At 51.1% G+C, this 16,664-nt stretch overlaps 1 protein-coding gene across 4 annotated transcripts in view; it reads left to right on the forward strand.

The window, feature by feature from the left end:
* Positions 1-16,664, forward strand: part of SHANK3 (SH3 and multiple ankyrin repeat domains 3) — a 171,965-nt gene that overhangs the window by 135,703 nt on the left and 19,598 nt on the right. For all 4 annotated transcript variants that reach the window (XM_056509804.1, XM_056509825.1, XM_056509816.1 and 1 more), the window contains 2 exons: positions 3,920-4,047; positions 6,083-6,185. In XM_056509804.1, the coding sequence (XP_056365779.1) occupies positions 3,920-4,047; positions 6,083-6,185 (231 nt within the window). The remainder of the gene's footprint in view (positions 1-3,919; positions 4,048-6,082; positions 6,186-16,664) is intronic.

Here is a 16,664-nt window from a genome sequence, read left to right on the forward strand (position 1 = left end):
CAGGGGATCCATCCTCTTCCCATCCTTCACTCAGGGTTTTCCTGTGGATCAGCATTCCCAGGATTTGGCTTGGAGCCACTTTCCTTCCCGAGGAACCTTCAGGGAAAGTGACATTCCCAAAAAAAGCCCTTCTGGGTTCTTCCCACCCCATTTTCCATGGATCCCGACCTCCCCCGTGCCCTTCCCGACCCTTTCCTTGCCATTCTCATCCCCTTGGAGCAGCAGGACACTCAGGGATCCCTCCTGTGCCAAAATCCATGGATGCAGGGAATTGCCCTTGGGATCTTTTCCGGAGTTTTTCCACGGGATGGAATTCCACCCAATCCCGCTCCGGCTTCCCTGGATCCGTGAGGAGGGCTGGGGATGATCCCAGCCTGGAGCTGGGATAAATCCCAAATCCCGGCTCAGAGGGACGATCCCAGTGGATAAACACCCAAATCCCACATCCCAGGCCAGATCCCGCATGCCAGAGGCCGGGAATTGTGGGAAGAGCCGGGAATGGGAGCGGGAATTGTTCCATGCCGTTGATTTTGTGTTTTGTTTCCCATTCCAAGCCTCCATGCGGAGAAGGAAAGGGGGTGAGTGAAACCAAAATTCCCGGGATTCCGCCCCTTCCTGCCAGCTCCCGCTGGGATCCAGCAGGATCCAAACGTGGGGAATCCCAGAATCCCGAGGGTCGCTGTTCCTGCTCGTCTCAGGGAATTCAGCCGGAATTTGGGAATTTGGGATCGGCTCCGGTGTCCTGGAGCCGGGAATTGGAATGCCTGGAATTGGAATGCCTGGAATTGTGGGGGTGGGACTTGGAATGGCCACGTGGGATTTATCCCAAAATTCCCAACCTTGCTGTTCCCAGGTGTGATTCCTGCTCCGGGTTTTCCCCACGGGAATGTCCGTGTAGGATCCTTGGGAATGATGGTGTCTGGCTTTATCCCAAATAGCCAAAACCTCTCCTGGCAAATCCATGGAGTTTATCCTGTTATTCCTGGAAGTTCCAGGCATTTATCCCAATATTTCTGGCGGATCCATGCATTTTATCCCAATATTACCAGTGGATCCATGGAGTTTATCACAATATTTGTGGTAGATCCAGGCAGTTTATCCCAATATTCCTGGCAGATCCATGGACTTTATCCCAATATCCTGGCAGATCCATGCAGTTTATCCTGTTATTCCTGGTGGATCTATGGAGTTTATCCCAATATTCGCGGTAGATCCAGGCAGTTTATCCCAATATTCCTGGTAAATTCACGCAGTTTATCCCAATATATTTTTCTGCATGGATCCCTGGTGGATCCATGTGGTTTAGCCCATTATTCCTGGCAGATCCCTGCAGTTTATCCTAATATTCCTGGTGGATCTATGGAGTTTATCCCAATATTCCTGGTAGATCCAGGCAGTTTATCCCAATATTCCTACTGAATCCAGGCATTTATCCCAATATTCCTGGTAAATTCATGCAGTTTATCCCAATATCCTGGTGGATCCATGCAATTTATCCCAATATCCTGGCAGATCCATGGAGTTTGTCTCAATATTCCTGGTGGATCTATGGAGTTTATCCCAATATTCCTGGCAGATCCATGCAGTTTATCCTGTTATTCCTGGTGGATCTATGGAGTTTATCCCAATATTCCTGGTAGATCCAGGCAGTTTATCCCAATATTCCTGGTAAATTCACGCAGTTTATCCCAATATATTTTTCTGCATGGATCCCTGGTGGATCCATGTGGTTTATCCCATTATTCCTGGCAGATCCCTGCAGTTTATCCTAATATTCCTGGTGGATCTATGGAGTTTATCCCAATATTCCTGGTAGATCCAGGCAGTTTATCCCAATATTCCTACTGAATCCAGGCATTTAGCCCAATATTCCTGGTAAATTAATGCAGTTTATCCCAATATCCTGGTGGATCCATGAAATTTATCCCAATATCCTGGCAGATCCATGGAGTTTGTCTCAATATTCCTGGTGGATCTATGAAGTTTATCCCAATATTCCTGGCAGATCCATGCAGTTTATCCTGTTATTCCTGGTGGATCTATGGAGTTTATCCCAATATTCCTGGCGGATCCATGTGGATTATCCCGCTGTTCCCACCCTGAGGATGTGCCAGGAATGTCACATGAGGGCCACGGAAAAACTGGGAATTTTTCAGTGGAAGAGCTGGATCTGGATGAGATTGAAGGTCCCTTCTCACCCAACCCATCCTGGGATTTTCCAATCCTGGGTTTTCCATCCTGGTGGTTCCCATTCCCTGTTCCAGCACAGAACTGGGAATGAGGGATTGACTCTTCCTTAGGATCCAGTGGGGGTAGGACAGGGAAGAAGCCAGGCAGGAATTCCCATGGGAAGTGTCAGAGGGATCTTCCCAACCCTTCCCTGGATTGGGTGGATCCAGAGGGGGACACACAAGGATCCCATGGATCGGGAAATTCAGCTGGAGCTTCCCAAAGATTGGAGATGGATCTTCCCGGATGGAAGAAAAGATTCCAGGGAGAAGATTCCAGCACATTCCAGAGCCTCCAGGGGCTCCAGGAGAGCTGGAATTTGGGAAAAGCACAGAGGGACAGGACACAGGAGGGCAGGGTTGGATGGGAATTTGGGAAGGAATTCCTGGCTGGGCTGGAATTCCCAGGGAATCCCTGGATCCCTGGAATGTCCAAGGAAAGGTTGGAGCAGCCTGGGTTGGTGGGATTGGGATGGGATGGGATTGAAGGTCCATGGATCCCATCCCAAACCATTCTGGGATCAAGGACACCCAGAATCCATCCCGAGGGATGTTTATGGAATTTGGGGATGGAAAAGGGAAGGAAGATCCTTCCTGGATCCCTGAGATTCCCAGTGAAGCCCTCGGATCCCGAAATTCCTTCCTAGAGGGGAGTTGGGATGGGAGAGCCTGAATGGAGGGAATTCCCTGGAAAGGAATTTCTGGAAAGAAGAGCTTGGGTTGGGCTTTTGGGCAGGAATTCCTGGCTGGGCTGGAATTCCCACAGCAGCTGGATCCCTGGAATGTCCAAGGCTAGACTGGAGAAATCTGGGATAATGAGAAGGTGTCTCATGGAATGGGATGAGCTCTAAGGCCCTTCCCACCCAAACCATTCCATGATTCCATGTCCCACAATTCCATGGAAGGTCTGAGGATCAGCCTGGTTTCAGGAGAATCCCAGGGCTACAATTCCCACCAGGACAGGAATTTGGGATACGGATCCACCTGGATCTGAGAAGCGCCAGCAGGTGGAGGTGACACGGAACCCCAACTTCCCATTCCAGGCGGGAATTCCATGGGCTGGGCTCATCCATGGGAATGAATCCATGTCCACCTCCTGCCCATTCCCATATCCCAAGGTTCAGGATTCCAGCTGGAATTCCCAAGGGAATGGATCCAGGCACAGCTTGGTGTTTCCAAGGGATAAATGTGCTGGGATGAATTCTGGAGCAGGGAATCACAAGGAATTCCATGGACACAGCCGTGGTGGTTCTGCTGAAATTCCCGATGTTCCTGGGCAGCAGATCCCACCCTGGACACAAAGTTGGGATCACTCAGGGATCTGAGTCCATTCAGGCTGGGAATATCCCAGTTTATCCCAAATAAAGGCCAGATATGCCAGATCCCTGTGGATCCCATGGACATTTCCATGTCCTGGGATTCCCTGGATCTCCCATCCTCCCGGCAGGATTCTGCTTATCCCAAATACCCAAAATCCAGGATGAATTCACTGGTTGGTGCCAGACAGAGAATTCCTTGGAATGTGGCACACCCAGGGGTGGGGCAGCACCCATGGAATTCCCAGCTGAGTGGGATCAGCCCCCGCTAAATCCATGGAAAACCAGCGGCTCCTTTCCCCGGGATGAGCTGTGGGCAGGCAGCGATCCCAGCAACCCAGGCTGACCCCGGGGCCGGTTTTCCTTGGATTCCAGAGAAGCTGGATGAGATCCTGGCGGCCGCGGAGCCGGCGCTGAGGGCGGAGCTGGTGGAGGCCGATTCCAGGGCGGCGACGGTGAAACAGCGACCGACGAGCCGGAGGATCACCCCGGCGGAGATCAGTGTGAGCCAGCGGGAATTCCGTGGGAATGTGGGAATGGGAATGAGGATGGGATCCACAGGATCACCCCAGAGATCAGTGTGAGCCAGCGGGAATTCCGTGGGAATGGGATGGGGATGGGAATGGGATCCACAGGATGACCCCGGCAGAGATCAGTGTGAGCCAGCGGGAATTCCGTGGGAATATGGGGATGGGAATGGGATCCACAGGATCACCCCCGCAGAGATCAGTGTGAGCCAGCGGGAATTCCCTGGGAATGTGGGAATGGGAGTGGGGATGGGATCCACAGGATCACTTTGCCAGAGATCAGTGTGAGCCAGCGGGAATTCCCTGGGAATGGGATCCACAGGATCACCCTGGCGGAGATCAGTGTGAGCCAGCGGGAATCCGTGGGAATGTGGGAATTTGGGAATGGGATCCACAGGATCACCCCAGAGATCAGTGTGAGCCAGTGGGAATTCTGTGGGAATTTGGGAATGGGAATGGGAATGGGATCTACAGGATCACCCCAGAGATCAGTCTGAGCCAGCGGGAATTCCCTGGGAATGTGGGAATGGGAATGGGATCCACAGGATCACCCTGGAGAGATCAGTGTGAGCCAGCGGGAATTCCGTGGGAATGTGGAAATTTGGGAATGGGATCCACAGGATCACCCCGGCAGAGATCAGTGTGAGCCAGCGGGAATTCCTTGGGAATGTGGGAATGGGATCCACAGGATCACTTTGGCGGAGATCAGTGTGAGCCAGCGGGAATTCCCTGGGAATGTGGGAATGGGAATGGGAATGGGATCCACAGGATCACCCCAGTGGAGATCAGTGTGAGCCAGCGGGAATTCCCTGGGAATGTGGGAATGGGAATGGGATCCACAGGATGACCACGGCGGAGATCAGTGTGAGCCAGCGGGAATTCCCTGGGAATATGGGAATGGGATCCACAGGATCACCCCGGCAGAGATCAGTGTGACCAGCGGGAATTCCCTGGGAATTTGGGAATGGGAATGGGATCCACAGGATCACTTTGGCGGAGATCAGTGTGAGTCAGCAGGAATTCCCCGGGAATATGGGAATGGGAATGGGAATGGGATGGCAGGACAAGGAGAATGATGAGAGGCACTGGCGAAATTCCCAGGAATGGGAAGTGGAATTCCCAGGAAAGGAAGGAGAGGGACAGGCGCACACGGAAAGGGATGGGAAGGATCCCAAGGATCTCACTGAGGAGATCGATGTGATCCAGAGGAAATCCCACCAGGAATGGTAGCTGGGAATGAGGGAGAGAGATGGGGAGGATGTGGAGTGGCATTCCTGGGAATGAGGAGTGGAATTCCCGGGAATAGAGGGAGAGGGATGGGAGTCCATGGAGAAGGATGGGAGTGAATGTGGTGCCAAGGGGAGCTGTTTCAGGAGTGGAATTCCTGGGAATTTGGCGCCTGGGAGACTCTGATCCCAGTCCAGGCCTGGGAATCCACAGGGATTTCCCAGGAAATGCTGGAAGAGCAGCTCTGGAGGAGCCTGGAGAGCCGGGCTGGAATTCTGCCCGAATCCAAGAGCCGCCTCCAAGGGGAAGCGCGGAGGGAGGAGGAGGAGGAGGAGGAGGAGGAGGAGGAGGAGGAGGAGGAGGAGGAGGAGGAGGAGGAGGAGGAGGAGGAGGAGGAGGAGGAGGAGGAGGAGGAGGAGGAGGAGGAGGAGGAGGAGGAGGAGGAGGAGGAGGAGGAGGAGGAGGAGGAGGAGGAGGAGGAGGAGGAGGAAGGGGCTCAGGATTGTGCCAGGAATGCTGTGGGTGGGAGGCAGCTCCAGGAAATGTGGCTCCCAGAGCCATCCTCACCAGATTCCCACCTGGAGCGGGCAAGGACACGGGATGGGAGCCAGGGAATGATCCCAAAGTTTGGAATTCCCCTGGATGGAGCAGCAGGAAGGTGGAGGCGAGGAGGGTCCATCCCGTGGGGAAGAGATCCCATTTTCCCACGCTTGGAAGTTCAGGTGGGAATGTCGGATCCTTCCAGCCGAATCCAGACTGGGAATTCCCTGTTTTTCCCTTCCAGTCCCTGTTTGAGCGCCAGGGAATGGCACATCCCGGGGTCCTGGCAGGAACGGAGAAGCCCCATGTGTCCCTCCGGAAGGGAATTCCACGGACCAAGTCTGTAGGTGAGGAAAAAAACCGGGAGAATCCCTTGGGAATGAGGAGGGAGCGTTCCTGTGGGGTGTGGAGTGGGTGGGAAAGGCTCGGCCCTTCCTGGGCCACTCCAGCTCTTGGATTCTGGAGAATTCCATGGAATTCCAGCTTGGAGGGATGCCTGGTCCTTCTTGGAGTGGAAGGTGGGACTGGAGAATTCCAGGAAAGGATTTTGGGAGAGAATTCCAGAATTCCCGGATTTGCTGGTGGTCTCAGCCACCCCCAGCATCAGCACTGAGCATTCCCAGCGGGAATGGCACCTCTGGAACTGAGAATGCTGGAGCTGGGGCTTAGGAGGAGCAGGACGAGGTCTGGAGGAGGCACCTGGATGTGGGGGATCCTTGAGCTTCTCCCAAAATTTTATGGAATCTCCAAACCTAAAACTGTCTCTGGTGGGTTCTTGATTCTGTTCCCAAGGATTTCTGGTGCCACCAATCCCAAAATCCATCTCTGGGAAGTCCTTGACCCCATTCCAGAAGGTTTCTGATGCCACCAATCCCAAAATCCATCTGTGGTGGGTCCTGGACTCTGCACCTAGAGATTTGTGGTGTCTCCAAACCCAAAATTGTCAGTAGTGGATCCTTGAGCTTATCCCAAAAGATTTATGGAGTTTCCAACTCCAAGACAATCTCTGGCAGGTCCTGGACCTTGTCCCTAAGGGTTTGTGGTGTCACCAACTCCAAAACCATCCCTGGTGGGTTCTTGCTTCTGTTCCTAAAGATTTCTGGTGCCACTAAACCCAAAATCCATCTCTGGGAAGTCCTTGACCCCATTCCAGAAGGTTTCTGGTGCCACCAAACCCAAAATCCATCTGTGATGGGTCCTGGACCTTGTCCCTAAAGGTTTGTGGTGTCTCCAAACCCAAAACTGTCAGTAATGGATCCTTGAGCTTATCCCAACAGATTTATGGAGTCTCCAAACCCAAAACTGTCTCTGGTGGGTTCTTGATTCTGTTCCCAAGGATTTCTGGTGTCACCAATCCCAAAATCCATCTCTGGGAAGTCCTTGACCCCATTCCAGAAGGTTTCTGGTGCCACCAATCCCAAAATCCATCTGTGGTGGGTCCTGGACTCTGCACCTAGAGATTTGTGGTGTCTCCAAACCCAAAATTGTCAGTAGTGGATCCTTGAGCTTATCCCAAAAGATTTATGGAGTTTCCAACTCCAAGACAATCTCTGGCAGGTCCTGGACCTTGTCCCTAAGTGTTTGTGGTGTCACCAACTCCAAAACCATCCCTGGTGGGTTCTTGCTTCTGTTCCTAAAGATTTCTGGTGCCACCAAACCCAAAATCCATCTCTGGGATGTCCTTGACCCCATTCCAGAAGGTTTCTGGTGCCACCAAACCCAAAATCCGTCTGTGGTGGGTCCTGGACCTTGTCCCTAAAGGTTTGTGGTGTCTCCAAACCCAAAACTGTCAGTAGTGGATCCTTGAGCTTATCCCAACAGATTTTTGGAGTCTCCAAACCCAAAACTGTCTCTGGTGGGTTCTTGATTCTGTTCCCAAGGATTTCTGGTGCCACCAATCCCAAAATCCATCCGTGGTGGGTCCTGGACCTTGTCCCTAAAGATTGGTGGTGTCAGTGACTCCAAAACCATCTGTGGTGGAACCTTGACCTTGTCCTGGAGGTTTTTGGTGCCACCAAACCCCAAAGTCCATCTGTGGGGGCTCCTTGAGCTTATCCCAAAATGTTTGTGGTGTCACCAAACCCTGACTTGGCTGAGGGGTTTCCTAAGGATTTATGGTGCCACCAATCCCAAAATCCGTCTGTGGGAAGTCCTTGACCCGGTTCCAGAAGGTTCTTGATGCCACCAATCCCAAAATCCATCTGTGGGAAGTCCTTGACCCGGTTCCAGAAGGTTCCTGGAGCCTCCAAACCCAAACCTGGCTGTGGGGGATCCTTGATCCTAAAAACTAAAGGAAAATTGAGGGTTTCAGGGACTGTGTTGGTGCAGCTGCTCCTTTGCTGGGAATTCCACGGGAAAGACGTTCCCAAGGCTCTGGAAGAGCTGGGATAAAATGGGATCATGTGTGGGATGTGGAGGATGGATCCATGGAGAAATCCTAATCCAAACTTTCCCAAAGCTGTGCTGTCCAGAGGGGATTTTATCCGGGTTTATCCCATGTTTTGGTCTTGGAAGTGGATCCTGCCCCGGTGCCATTGGAATGAGGAGGATCCAGGAGATTCCCAAAGCGTGTCCAGAGTTTCTGGGTGGGAATGTTTGGGAAGCAGTTTTGGAAAAGGAGCTGTTAAAAGGATAGTACAGCCATGAAGAGCTGGGAATGGTTTGGAAAGGGATCTGGAGTGGGAATGGCAGAGTTATCCAGGATTGATCATCCACTAGGAATGAATCCATGGAATTGTCCAAGGGCTGGAGCCAGGCTGGGAAAAATGGGAATGTTCTCCTGGAAAAGAGAAGGATCCAGGGAGAGCTTCCATCACATTCCAGGGGCTGAAGGGGCTCCAGGAGAGCTGGAATTTGGGACTGGGGACAAGGGATGGAGGGACAGGACACAGGGAATGGCTCCCAGTGCCAGAGGGCAGGGCTGGGTGGGATCTTGGGAATTAGAAATTCCTGGCTGGGCTGGAATTCCCAGAGAATCCCTGGAATGTCCAAGGAAAGGTTGGAGCAGCCTGGGATAGCTGGAGGTGTCCAGAAGTTGGAAGTGGATGGGCTTGGAGCTCCTTCCCACCCAAACCATTCCAGCATTCCGGAATTCTGGAATCCCTGCCCACGGAATGGTGGCAGTGCCTCGGGAAGGGCCCAGGGGCTGCCGGGGATCCGTGCAGGGAAAAGTGGGATCTGCGCCGGGATCGGGGCCAGGGGGGCTCTGCTGGGATTTTTGGGATCATTTTTCCATGGGAAGGGCGCTCAGGGGCTGCCCAGAGAGGTTTGGAGTCGCCATTCCTGGAGGAATCCAAGGAATTCTTGGAATTCCACTCAGGGCTGTGGTGGGGATCGGGCACAGCTCGGATTTGGTGATCTTGGAATTCTTTCCCCACCTCGATAATTTGGGAATTCTGTGTCCCTACCCCCATGAGAATTCCCAGCACATTCCGGTTATCCCTGTCCTTCCCAGCAATTCCTGTTCATCCAAACTCCCCGGATTTAAAAAAAAAAAAAAAAAAAAAAAAAAAAAAAAGGATTAAAACCATTCCTTGAATCTCCATCAAATCCAGAGCTCAAATCCCAGTGGGAGAATCCCTGCTCCGAGCAGGAATGGCTGCAGCTGCCACAGCACATCCCAATAAAAAAATCCAGGGAAAAATCCCATCCAGGAGCTCCAGATCCATCCCCACAGCAGGACAACCCCTGGAACGCAAGGGACCCAACCCAAAGCCCAACCAGCTCCTGGAAGGAACCATTCCCGTGGAATTCCAGGAAATCGGGGATGGGAAAGAGGCGGAGAGGGAGGAATCGGGTGGGAATGGGGCTGGAATTAGAAGTCCTTGAGCTGTCATTCCACACCCACGGCCGGGAGCTGCGCAGTCACTTGATTCCAGGAGCAAAAAAAATCCCTGCACGGGTGGGGAAGGAGATGGAAAAGCAGGAAAAAGCTCGGATGGGTTTTTTTCGGGAAGAAATGCTCCCTGGCATTTGCAGTATTCCAGCAGCACTGCAGATTTTCAGGGAGAAAAGATCAAAAAGATTCCCGGGGAGGGTGGGGAAATTCCTGGGATAAAGGTGGTTAACCCCTGGCTGGCTGGGGAAAAAAATGGGAAAAAATATTCCAGGAAAAATTCCAGGGATAAAGATGGTTAACCCCTGGCTTGCTGGGGAAAAAAATGGGGAAAAATATTCCAATAAAAATTCCAGGGATAAAGATGGTTAACCCCTGGCTGGCTGGGGAAAAAAAATATTCCAATAAAAATTCCAGGGATAAAGATGGTTAACCCCTGGCTTGCTGGGGAAAGAAAAGGAGAGGAAAGATTAAAAAGATTCCTAGAAAAATTCCCGGGATAAAAGTGGTTAACCAATGGCTGGCTAGGAAAAAATGGGAGAAAAGATCAAAGAGATTCCAGGAAAAATTCCTGGGATAAAGGTGGTTAACCCTCAACTGGCTGGGAAAAAAAAAAAAAAAAAGGAAAAAAAAAAATTCCAGGAAAAATTCCTGGGATAAAGGTGGTTAACCCCTGGCTGGCTGGGAGAAAAAATCAAAAAGATCCCAGGAAAAATTCCCGGGATGAAAGTGGTTAACCCCCAACTGGCTGGGGAAAAAAAAAAAAAAATGGGAGAAAAGATCAAAGAGATTCCAGGAAAAAATTCCGGGATAAAAGTAGTTAACCTATGGCTGGCTAGGAAATTAAAAAAGCAGGATGGGAGGAATATTTGGAGGAAAATGGGAAGGAGTGGGGGGAAGAGGAGGGAAGATAATTCCTGTCAGACTTCCAAGATTTCTGCCAGCGCCATCTGCTCCGGCAGGGAGTTAAAAACACTCCGGAGACTGCGGAGCTGCCATGGATCCCGGAGAGAATTCCAGAAGGTGGAGCCGCTGGTTTTGGAGGGCTGGGAGGGATTTGTGATCCCTCAGGACCATTGGGAATACTGGGGAGGCTGGGAAGTATCCTGGTGTTGGAGTGATATCAGGAATGGAATCCTGGAATGGTTTAGGTGGGAAGGATCTGAGAGATTCCTGAATTCCAAGAGCAGGGACAACTCCTGCTATCCCAGGCTGCTCCAGCCTGGCCTTGGGCACTTCCAGGGATCCAGGGGCAGCCAGAGCTGCTCTGGGAATCCTGGGCCGATCCCAGGGGCCAGAGGATGGAGATTCCCATCCCTGGATACCACAGGACAAAGATTCCCATCCCTGGACACCAAAAATTGGAGATTCCTATCCCTGGATACAAAAGGATGTAGATTCCCATCCCTGGACACCAAAAATTGGAGATTCCCATCCCTGGATATAAAAGGATGGAGATTCCCATCCCTGGGCACCAAAAATTGGAGATTTCCATCCCTGGATACAAAAGGATGGAGATTCCCATCCCTGGGCACCAAAAATTGGAGATTTCCATCCCTGGATACCATAGGACAAGTATTCCCAGAGCTGGGCCCCAGAGGATGGAAATTTCAAGACCTGGGCTCCAAAGAATGGAAATTCCCAATCACAGACATCAAAGGATCCCTTGGTACCAAAAATTTGGGATTCCCATCCCTGGGTTCCAAAGGGTGGAGATTCCCATCCCTGGACACCAAAGGATGGAGATTCCATCCCTTGGTACCAAAAATTGGGGATTCCTGTCCCTGGGCTCCAGAGGATGGAAATTCCCAACCATGGACACCAAAGGATGGAAATTCCCATCCCTGAACACAAAAAGATGAAAATTCCCATCCCTTAGTACCAAAAATTGGGGATTCCCATCCCTGGGTTCCAGAAGATGGCAATTCCCACCCCTGGATACCAAAGGATGGAGATTCCCAATCCTGTACATGACAGGACAGAAACTCCCATCCCTGGGCTCCAGAGGAGAGAAATTCCCATCTATGGATACCAAAAGATGGAAATTCCCATTCCTGGGCACCAAAGGATGGAAATTCCCATCCTTGGGCTCCAGAAGATGGAGATTCCCATCTCTTGGCACCAAAAATTGGAGATTCCAGTCCCTGGGCTTCAGAGGACAGAGATTCCCATTCCTGGACACCAAAGGGTGGAGATTCCCATACCTTGGTGTCAAAAATTGGAGATTCCCATCCCTGGATACCAAAGGACAAAAATTCCCAGACCTGGGCTCCAGAGGATGGAAATTCCCAACCATGGATACCAAAGGAGGATGATTCTTATCCCTGGACACAAAAAAAATGGAAAATCCCATCCCTGGACATGACAGGACTGAAACTCCCATCCCTGGATAGCAAAGGATGGAGATTCCCATCTATGGATACCGAAAGATGGAAATTCCCATTCCTGGGCTCCAGAAGATGGAAATTCCCATCCCTTGGTACCAAAAATTTGGGATTCCCATCCCAGAATTGGAAAAAATGGAGATTCCCACCTGTGGATACCAGAAGATGGAAACTCCCATCCCTGGACACAAAATATGGAAATTCCCATCCCTGGGCTCCAGAGGATGGAGATTCCCATCCCTTGGTACCAAAAATTTGGGATTCCCATCCCTGGATTCCCACCCGAGGATACCAGAAGATGGAAATTCCCATCCCTGGACACGAAAATATGGAAATTCCCATCCCTGGGCTCCAGAGGATGCAGATTCCCTCCCCCTTCCCAGTCCTGAATTTGCACCCTCCTGCTCCAGGTGGTTTTTTTTTGGAATCTACTCCCTCACCCCAGCCTTGGGAAGCAGCAGAGGATCCTTATCCATCCCTAAGGAATTCATGGAATGAGGTTTTCCAGGGATTTGGGCTGTTATGGCAACGGCCCCGGGAGCTTTCCTGGCGAGGCTTTGTGTTTTCCTTGGAGATTAATTCCATGGAGCGCTCCTGGAATGGCTCCAGGGGTTGCCAGGCTACACAGGGAGCATCATTCCCATCCCAGGGAAGTCATTCCAGATGCTGGGAGTTGATTCTTACTGGTCCTTACTGGTGGCTTCCTTTGGATTCCAACTCTTTATTCCTGAGCTCCGGAATTTGATCGCGGCGATGTCCCGGAATTCCCGAGAAGTTGTGGCTGCCCCTGGATCCCTGGGAGTGTCCAAGGAAAGGCTGGAGCATCCTGGGACTGTGGAGGTGTCCCTGGCCTTGGAATGGGATTGGGATTGGGATTGGGATTGGGATTTGAGGTCCCTTCCCACCCAAACCATTCCATGATTTTTCCATGGGAAGAACCTCCAGACTGTGGAGGCTGTGGAATCTCCTTCCCTGGAGATATTCCCAATCCAGCCGGACACAACATTCCCAAAATCATCTCCAGTGGTTCCTCCCCATTCCACGGTGGCTCCCAGCTCCCTTTCCCAAGGAATCCTGCCCAGATCCAGGGAGCAGTTCCAGGATCTGGGAGCGGAGCCGCTGCTGAGGTGACACCCGAGGTGATTCCACCCGGGAACAGCTGGAAAACCGAGGGATGATCCAGGAATGATCCCGTGGCTGGGCTCAGCCTCTGCCACAGGGAGCTGCTCCAGGCCTGGAATGCTGGCTGGGAATGAACACGGAATTCCTGGCACGTGGTTTTCCATAGTGTCTGTTCCACTTGGAAATTCCTTGGATGTGGTTTTTCCATGGTGTCCCTACATTTGGCAATTCCTTGCATTTGGTTTCCCATGGTATTCCCTACATTTGGCAATTCCTTGGATGTGATTTTCAATAGTGTCCCTGCCATTGGCAATTCCTGGGATTTGGTTTTCCATAATATTCCCTGAATGTTCCTGGGATGTGGTTTTTCCATGGTATTCCCTGCCCTTCACAATTCCTTGGATTTGGTTTTCCATAGCATTCCCTGCCCTTGGATCTGGTTTCCCATGGTGTTCCCTAGTTTTGGCAATTCCTTAGATTTGGTTTTCCATCGTATTCCCTGAACATGGCAATTCCTGGGATTTGGTTTTCCATAGTATTCCCTACCTTTGGCAATTCCTTGGATTTGGTTTCCCATGCTTTTACCTACATTTGGAATTTGGAATTTGGCAATTCCTTGGGTGTGGTTTTCCGTGGTATTCCCTGCATTTTACAATTCCTTGCGTGTGGTTTCCCACGGCGTTCCCTACTTTTGGCAATTCCTTGGATTTGATTTTCCATGGTATTCCCCACATTTTGCGATTCCTTGGATGTGGTTTTCAGTGGTGTTCCCTCCTCATTTAGGGAAAAATGGAGGAGAGCTGGATCCAAGGACTGGATCCAAGGTCTGGGTGTCCCAATGTCGCCCCTGATCCGGCAGTCACACCCTGGACATTCCAGAGGGAAGATCCCACTTTCCCATTGGAATTCCTGCCCTAGCTCAGCCAGACACCACATTCCCAGGACGAGCTCTCCTATTCCGTGTCCTGGGACATTCCAGGCCCAGGGATGGAGCTCAGAGCTTCCCAAATTATCCCCATATCACCTCCCAGCCATTCCCAGAAATATCCAGAAAGGCAGGACTGGGGAGGTTTTTTTTTTGGAATCTTCCTGCTGCTCCCAGAACATTCCACAGCTCCATCTAGAGCAGGAGCCCAGATTCCCAAGGGAAAAAGGGCAAGGATGGGATCATCCTCCCGAATTCCCCCTGCTGGCCTCGGCTCTGAGATTTCAAAAAAAAGATTGGAAAAGGAACATTTTCCATGGTTTTGTCCAGGCTCCCTTTGAACCTGTTCCGTGCTGCCGGTTCTTTATTCCCACTGCACATCCCCAATTCCCAAAAATAGCCCAGTTTCCAGCACGACCAACAGCATGGGATGGAATTTCAGTGCCAAATTCCTCCCTTTTGTCCCCATTGGATTCTGCCTCGGGTGGAATCGCTGACGGATTCCGGGCGGAGCTGCCGGAGCCTTTCAGTGCCACTGGAAGAGCGTTTTCCATAAAGGAAAAGCTCCAGAGGCCAAAAAAAAAAAAGCCCCAAATCCTCTCCGGAGCGGTTTGAAAGCCTGGGAAGAGCAGAGCAGGGATTGAGAAGGAGGAATTTTCCCAAAGGAAGGGTGAGCACGGCGGATCCGGGTTTGGGAATGAGGCTGGAGCTGGGAATGGAGGGAGGGATCTGTGGCATGAATGGATTTTAGGCTCACGGAACGGCTCAGCTTGGGAAGGCCCTTAAATCATCCCAATCCAGCCCTGATTTTTTTTCCTGCTTTTCCATCCAAATCCTCGCAGTGCCTCCGAGTATTCCGTGAAAAAAGCAGGAATTCCTGCTAGACCCCGCCGGGCTCAGTCTGGCGCTGGGGAACAGATGTCACCCCTCGGGAAAGCGGGAAGTGTGACGGGAGCCGCGCCCGTGCCGGTGGCACTTGGGTGTCTGGCACGTTGGCGGTGGCGGCACTTCCGTCACCGGAGCTGCTCGGGAAGGGGTGGGAACAGCTGATCCCATGGGAATGTGGCTGTGGGGAGGCTCTCGTGGAATGGTTTGGATTGGGATCACCTCAAAGCTCATCCCATTCCCAGCTTTTCCATGGGGCACATCCCGGGGTGCTCCAGCCTGGCCTTGGACACTTCCAGGGATGCAGGGGCAGCCACAGCTGCTCTGGGAATTCTGGCTGGTTCCTCCGGTCTCAAAGCTTCCACTGGAAGTTGTTCCAAGCCTTTTCCAGGAAAGAGGAAAAGTCTCCGGAACAAAGTGGGGCGGGAGGAACAACCCCAGCCACTTCCCAGTTTGTCCCACTCTGGGAATTCTCTGGGAATGTCCTCTTCACTGCTCTCCTTGTTTACAAGGTGAAGACAAGGAACTCATCCCTGATTCCATTGTTTTCCTTGGGAAGACAAGAATCCCCTGTTTTCCTTGTTTTCCATACGGAGATGTGAAATTTCTCCTTGGCTCCACTTCTCTTCTTGTTTTCTGAGGGGAGACAAGGAACTCATCCCTGGTTCCATTGTTTTCCTTGGGAAGACAAGAATCCCCTGTTTTCTTTGTTTTCCATATGGAGATGTGAAATTTCTCCTTGGCTCCACTTCTCTTCTTGTTTTCCGAGGGGAGACAAGGAACTCATCCCTGATTCCATTGTTTCCTTTGTTTTCCATGTGGAGAGAAAAAAACTCATCCCTGGCTTTGCTCTTTTCCTTGCTTTCCATGTGGAAACAACAAACTCATCCCTGACTCCATTTCTCTCCTTGTTTTCCACCTGGAGACAAGGAACTCATCCCTGATTCCATTTTTTTCCCTTGTTTTCCATGTGGAGATGTAAAACTTCTCCTTGGCTCCATTTGTCTCATTTTTTCCTAGTGGAGACAAGGAACTCATCCCTGATTTGATTGTTTTCCTTGTTTTCCTTAGGAGGACAAGGAATTAATCCCTGATTCCATTGTTTCCATTGTTTTCTCTGGGAAGACAAAGAACTCAGCCCTGACTCCCTTGTTTTCCCTGTTTTCCTTGGGAAAACAAGGAACTCGTCCCTTGTTCCGTTGTTTCCCTTGCTTTCCAGCTAGAGACAAGGAACTCATCCTTGACTCCATTTTTTTCCTTGTTTTCCATGTGGAGACAAGGAACTCATCCCTGATTCCATTGTTTCCTTTGGAAAGGCAAGGAACTCATCCCTAATTTCATTGTTTTCCTTGAAGACAAGGAACTTGTCCCTGACTGACCTGTTTTCCCTGTTTTCTTTGGGAAGACAGGGAACTCATCCCTAATTCCATTGTTTCCTTTGGGAAGACAAGGAACTCGTCCCTGATTCCTCTGTTTTATTGGGAAGACAAGGAACTCATCCCTGACTCACCTGTTTTCCCTGTTTTCTTTGGGAAGACAAGGAACTCATCCCTAAATCCATTGTTTTCCTTGGGAAGACAAGGAACTCACCCCTGATTCCATTCTTTTCCCTATTTTCCTTGGGAAGACAAGGAACTCATCCCTGATTCCATTGTTTTCCTTGGGAAGACAAGGA

The sequence above is a fragment of the Oenanthe melanoleuca genome, chromosome 1A (genome assembly GCF_029582105.1).
Source record: "Oenanthe melanoleuca isolate GR-GAL-2019-014 chromosome 1A, OMel1.0, whole genome shotgun sequence".
NCBI lineage: Eukaryota > Metazoa > Chordata > Aves > Passeriformes > Muscicapidae > Oenanthe > Oenanthe melanoleuca.